The sequence below is a fragment of the Papilio xuthus genome, unplaced genomic scaffold (assembly GCF_000836235.2).
Source record: "Papilio xuthus unplaced genomic scaffold, Pxut_1.1 DF826115.1, whole genome shotgun sequence".
NCBI classification, from domain to species: domain Eukaryota; kingdom Metazoa; phylum Arthropoda; class Insecta; order Lepidoptera; family Papilionidae; genus Papilio; species Papilio xuthus.
The window spans coordinates 2,003,982-2,011,367 of NW_013532534.1; the positions used below are offsets into that span (position 1 = coordinate 2,003,982).

Sequence of the window (7,386 nt, forward strand, 5' to 3'; positions counted from 1 at the left end):
GTGACTTTACTTGCTCTCACTGTTGGTATTCCGGACGCTTCGCCTCTCACTCTTCAATATAAGTGATGCCGTTTACTTTTCTACAGGACACAACGAAATGTTAGAAAATACCCGCAAAACTGGGTTTTTTCAGACGGGAAAAATATACATCCAATTAAAGCAATATAACTACTAAATAGTAATAAAAAATTATTTCCACATTAAAATAATAATATTAAAATAAAAATAATTTTTGCTTATTTAATATTAATAATTCGTAAAACATTTTGTTTGAATACTTTATATGAATACGTCATCTATTAATAATAACGACAACTACTCTTATGAAACTCTTATTTTAGTTTTCAATTAATAGATGGCGCTGATTTAATATTTTTTACCGATATTTGCATTAGAATTATTTTTGTACTTCCAATAATGTTTTGAGACGATAACTAAATGTCAAATCTTATTTAATTTTTTATTATTAATATTAAAATACATTTTTTTATATGTACAGAATACGTATGTTATTTATAATATGTCTTTACTACGCCATCTATCAATTTAAATATGACCTACATAAATACTTGAAAAAGTAAATAAAATAATCGGCAGATAGAACTACTAACTATACTAAAAATTTACTCAATTTTTTATTTTCTTATAGCAAATAAAATTAAGACATCTCTATATTGTCAATTTGATAGTAAATTAACTTGAAAGAAATTTAATATTTTATACTGTTATAACTAAATAGATACGAATAGTTATTATTTACAATCTATCAATCAATTTCATTATATTAAAAAAGTGCATAAATATGTTTCTTTCGTTATTTTTTATTCTCCACCCTAAAGATCAGAAAAAGTTAAATGGTTAAGCTTTCATACTTTACTTGTGAATAAGAAACCTAAACACGTGTGCTAACACGTGCGAGGATTGAGCGATAAAAAAAATTGGTTACAAAAAACAACTATTGAATGAAATCAATATTCTGTGGACCATTCTACTGTTGTCGCTTCCGTAAGATTACAGGATACTGAGCAAACAAAAAAAAATAACTAAAATATATTTGGAGGTTATCTCGCTTATCCATCACTAGAGGTCGCTCGCGACACATTAGGCAACAATAGTAGCCTATTTGTTGTTCCAGGCTTTGTTCTACATCTATGCCAAATTTCAACGACATTCATGCAGCTGATCCGGAGATATCTTCTAACAAACATTCATCCATCCAAATATTCGCATTTAAAATATAAGCTTAGCAGATAAGATTAGCAACTATCCTAAATTTCTTTTCAATTTTTTCTATAATATATTGTTAAATATGTTTCGATTAAATTATTCACTCTACCACTCATCCTGATGAAGGGCATCCGATGGGCTCGAAACTAGTCGGTGTCGCCACCGGACGAGTATACGTGACTGTTTAGCCGTTTTTATATCAGTTATGTTTCGATTGACAGACTTGAGCGATGCCAAAAAAAAAATTAAAACTCCTTAATTTCATCGAAGTGTAAAAAAGTATTTATTCCTTAATTCAAACTTTAACAATGGTCAATATTAAAAAAAATGAGTAAAATTGATTTTAAAAAAATTTTACTCTGCAAAAGTATGATGATCTCATGGATATTTTAGTATTATCTACAGTTGTTGCGTTGAAATCTTTAAGTAGGTATAGAAAAACATCTCGTTTCAATGTTGTATAATTTCTATATTAATCCTTAAGTCATAATCGTTTCTTAAACCCTTAGTTACATTAGGAAATCATTTTACTTTCAACGTGTCAAAAGAAAACTCTATGCTAACCTGGACTTTAAAAAAAATTAAACTAGAAAATCGTAATCAAATAGCCACAATGTAATAAAAAGACAAACTTTGTGCTGATTTAATTTTTTTATTTTGATTTTTTCATTTTTACAAAATACCAATAAGAGTTGTACATTAAATTCAACCTAAGTGATAGAATATATTAGTCTTAACGGCTAACATAAAATAAACAAAGATGTTTTATTTGTTTTACAATAACTCGATGGAACAAAACAACACAAAAACAATTGATGGACGAGCATAAATAAATAAATCGAATAAAAGGTATGAAAAAAAAATTAAACAGGATTTCTTGAAATTTTACAACTTTTTGACTTATCATCCATAAATCTATTACAAAGTATAAAGCTAATTACATTTATCAAATCACTAAACGATTCGACTAAGTCCAAATTATTTCTAAGAGTTCTTTTCTACGCATATTTAATTTAAAAATCTAAGTACATACATGGTTTGTTCTCATAAGTTCTGTTACCGAAATAATCAACTCGACAACACTTGTACAGTCGTTAGGAAAAATAATTACAGTTATTAATGAAATATATAAAGTTCATAGGTAATTATATTCAGTAAAAGAATTTATAGTGAAAGTCAAAAAGCTCGTCCATTAATTGTTTTAATTATCGTCCGTAACGGCTTTCGATGCGCATCGATACTTTGCTCGAAGCACTTCTGTGCCCTACGACTACTACAAATACGCTTACGCTATAAAAAGCATAATCTTGATGTATATTCTGTCCTTTATTTAAATAGTACATAAAGAAAAAAATCGTTTAGAATATAGTAAACACTCTTTAGGACAAAATACAAATCAAATACACTACCTTAACTTAGCTAAGTACAACTCTAATTAACTAAACTTAAACTAAAGTTTGGTCGAAAACAGGAATGTGTAAACATGTGACTAGAATTTACTAAAACATAACATCGACCTAAATAAATATTAACATCTCAACAGTTTTACATGAAGTTCCTTAAAGGTAAATACATTTTCGATTGTACGGTACAATTCATTTCGAACTTGCAACACAGTGAGATCTTACGAATAAATTTACTAAACACTCCTAAACACCACACATTGTGATTACACTTAATTAAAATGTGTAATTAAGTTAATTTGACAATACAAAACTACAGTCAATCCATATTCGCTATTATAAATATTCGGTGAGAATCACTTATTTTACATTTCTCATATACATGTAAAATGAAATTTACTGATATATTATTCCTGCAAAACTTATGTTTTTCAACATAATACAAATCGAATTCATTTAGCAACTTTTGCAATGTAAATGTTTATGCAATGATTAACGGTAAATCAATTGAAGCTTAAAATAATATTGTTTTTTTTTTTGGAATTCACGGAGATCAAATAAACAGGAATGACCTGATCAGAATTAAGCTAAAGTTAAGCTATTAACAGATACACAATCAATAAATAAAGTTAACCTAACTTAAGATGATATTTTACATAAATAATTTGAGATCATTGTACAATTTTACTATAGCCGTTTAAGAGGAAACGTAGCAAAAAAAAATATTTCTCCAGATTTGTTTTTCTGAACGAACCAGGTGTGCGGACAAAAAACATGACCGCTGACAATGTAAGCGGGGATCCATTTGTTTACCGATGAGATCAATTCACTCCACGTGGGTCTAAAGTCAATATCAAAACAACAATAACCTACAATGAGCTTTATAAAATTTGTAATACATGGAATGTATGGAATTTGTGACATTAATATTTCTTATTTTAACAGAAATTTCAATATTTCCTTACTTACATAATTTTTTTGTTTATAATTTCTTCTTGACATTTGAAAAATATCTTTTTCAATCGTTGATTAGTTATTGATGAATAATAACAAAACTCACTTAAATTATCTTTCAATGGACGAACAATTACAATGAAAATATCAAATAAATTTACAAAATCATTTACAAAACGAATCAACGATGAATCTTTTGTCAGAAAGCTAAGACTCACTTTAGAGCATTGTTCCAGCGGAGAGATTTTGTGTGAAGAAGAGAATGCTCAAAAGCTTAAATTGATGTCATTGAGCAATTTCCAAATGAACTATCGAGTACTAATAACCACAATAACAAGCAATAGCAGACCAAATCAAAAATGTACATCTTGTACATCTGTAGGTGTATCGGGCAGTTGTGTTTGTTCCGGCGTTGTCACTTTGATAGGTTGCAGATGTCTCGTCCTGGGTTCCTGAGGTTGGGTCTCTCGTGCCAGAACCCGCTCCACATGCCTGGCGACCAGTTCAGCGGCGGCGGCGGGCGCGCGCGTCATCGCACACAGCTCGTTCACTGACATGCGCACGCGCAGACCCCGCGCCGCAGCTGTTATGCAGGCGGCAGCGATCAGAGATGGCGGCACCAAGAGGAACTCCGTTTCTGTTGACAAAGATAAGAAATAACTTTAATAACTCAATAGATTACTTCTTTGACAGAGCATTAATTTGGACTTTACAAACCTCATATCGCATATACACCACAATGGTATAGCTATGAGCTTTCAACACTAAAATACTTCTTTAATAGTTATACTATAAATATCTGGATGATAGAATGGATTTCCAATTTTAAAGCCGTCTCAAAATGTATTTTTCTTCAATTTTATAACACGTTTTAAAAATCGACAATCAGTTTGTATATAAACAGGTATTCTATTTAAAACTTGATATTGAATGTAATGAAGCAGATGAAATAAAAACATAATTGTAAACAAGTCAAGAATGTCAAAAGCTTAAAATAATGTTTGCATTATAACAAGTCGAATGCACTCAGTCGGGGCAAGCGCATCGCGGACGCAGGTAAGTCGCATCTGTTGCCAGATATAATTATAACGGACAGGTGGGCGAAGCACCTTGCATCCCGACGGCTCCTAGCGGCTCTCAGCGGCCTTGCGACTATATCGCGACCGGACAAACATTTATTAGTGTTTACTCCCAACACACCACGCGTTTAAAAAAAGGACGCGACAAAACTAAAACCAATCTGACAAGATTTTATATCCATGTTCATACTACGATTAATGACATTGTATTTATAAAAGGTGATATTAACAACTATGCCGTGCTATTTAAGTGCTATTACAAAACAAAAAACAAATGAAAAAAACAGTGTGGTCAGAAAGAACCATAGATAATTGTGAACGATACTATTGTTGACAAAGAAAGGAATAAGACAGAACGATATTTGTATAGCGCAAGGATTTATGAACCTAAAATCGGAAAGTTAACGCTGGGAAGGAACGGTGTGTAAATGTCGCGTAGCATTTTGCACAATGCGAGTGGTTCATTGTTATAAGAATAAGGAAGGAGCCGGCAGCTGCCAGGTTTGTGCCGCTCCGCGCCGCTGTCCCCGTCTGCATCTTTGTACGTTCCTATAATACATCCGAACAATAGCGTCGGAATAATGGTAATTTACATCTTAAGTCTTTCTGCCAAATCGCAGCTGTTCAGATTTCGCGACTCGCCGCGCCGATGTTATAATTTTATAGGTATTTGCGGCCATTTTAACTGATCGATAAATAGCACGCGGAATTGCATTAGTTTTATTGTACTGACTTACTTTGTAACCTTCTTAGGGTAACGTTAAGCTTTTGTTTATCAAATCTACAAGATAGAAGTGAATATGTCCGTTATACATATTTTTGTCTATGATCAAAGAGAATTGTAATATAAACCAGTACTTTTACACCTTATTTGTCTAATTGCCTTATATTTTAAAAATGAATAATGTTTACTGCAAGACGTAAACAAGGAACCACTATGCTGGGTTTCTGCGAAGACAATTAAAGCCTCAGTGGGCAATGGCCAATGGTCAGTGCAGTACACTCGGGTAACGGTGGGCGTAGTGAAGCGAATCGTCTTGGCGTTGGGTGCCCGGCCCAAGACGGCAGATGTGGCGGCACCTGGCAGAGTGAACGCGACCCTTACGCGCGCCGGAGGGTCACTGCCCACCTACGCCCTTCCTTACGTACGCCCTTACGTATGCCCTTACCTTCTTCACGCTATGAATATGTTATGAAAAAACAACTTGCTACACGCGAACGCTTCAATGTTTTTAAATAGAAAATATGCTTAGTTAACAAGCTGAGTTCAACCAAAGTCGTTAAAGGATAATCGTTAAATGAAAGCGTTATATTATTCATTAGGTTAACAACATTTAACTTCATTACAAGGTGCATTTTAAATTACTAATGTTTAAATGTTACAAGAGTCACGCAGAGTCAAAGTAATTAAAGTAGCTTCCACAGATATGTTATAATACATATAAATTATTATTAAAATTAAAAAAAAAACAATAAAACGAAATAATGTTAATGGTGAACGGCTCATTAAAAATCACATAACAGGACGGAACAGGCGATATCGGGCATAATCTGTAGCTGAGCGGGCATCGGAGCGGCGCGAGCGGTTGACGACAGGTTGGCCGACAGTTAAGGCCGACATCTGTCGCTGACACGCGCACACCCACCACCTTAGACAACACCCCCGTGTCTTACACATCTAATTGTCGTAACAAACTCTCCTTGGCCGACAGTTAACGCCGACATCTGCCACAGACCACCGACAACTCGAGTGATAGACAATACCCCCATTTCTAATTGCCGTAACAAACTTAGCTAACACAACATACAAACAGACAACAGGAACCGTTAAGTTCCGTTTGACAAACCTGCCTCACACCCCAAACATATTCAAAATAGATAGCCAAAGTGCAAGGGTTGCAAATAGCAAATGATTGTCCCCGCTAATGTGAAACCGGTCGTAATTTAATACGACACATCCCTCGTCAAGACTTTTATGTCTTCATTCAGATTGAAGCACTACAGATATTTAGAACAAAAACAACAATACTGCAGTAGAAAATTTCCCAGAAAGTTTGCCACCTCATTCAATTAAAATGTGCAAATATTAAAAGATTTACTGTATGCGTTTTGAGATTTTATCGAGAAATGCAAACTCCATTGAACTTTAACCCCTAACGAAAATTAAATAGGTTCACCCTCCGTTACTTTAGGTTATGTAAAGTACTAAGTGAAATCTTGACAAAACCCTTGGGTGTAAGATCGACTTTCGAAGTGTGCAGTTGGTTAAAAGCGTTGTCAATATGGAGCTAAATATCGAGTTAGATAGCTTAGGGTCGGTGGCCAGGTGCGCACTGAGATGGTCTCAGTGGGGCGCAGTCGCGGGGCCGCCGAGGACAAAGGCCGCGGGACGTCTTCGCGTATTGTCGCCGATCAGCTGTCGCGGTTCCTCTACTTAACTCGTAAGCCACGACCGTGACACTGTTACACAAATCTTAATTTCTATACTCGTATTTTTATATGACAAGCATTCAATTTCATATTTTTATTTTTATATTGATATTATTTTTTTTTAGGTTTTGATATTGTAACAAAACTGAGGATCGAGATTCGATAGGGATATAGTCAACGATCTTTAAATAAAAATGGAACTGAATATACAATATATAATAATAATACAAATATATATATATATGAAGGCTACCGGTACTAAGTGTCTCAGACCGCATTAGCGTATGGAAGAG

The 7,386-nt window shown here is 33.8% G+C and overlaps 1 protein-coding gene across 1 annotated transcript in view; it reads right to left on the minus strand.

Annotated features, from left to right (window-relative positions):
- Positions 1–2,184: 2,184 nt before the first annotated feature.
- The window catches only part of cycD (cyclin D), a 12,088-nt gene continuing 6,886 nt past the window's right edge, over positions 2,185–7,386 (minus strand). Inside the window, exon 4 of the mRNA XM_013319578.1 lies at positions 2,185–4,221. Within this exon, the coding sequence (XP_013175032.1) occupies positions 3,938–4,221 (284 nt within the window). The 3' untranslated portion in view covers positions 2,185–3,937. The remainder of the gene's footprint in view (positions 4,222–7,386) is intronic.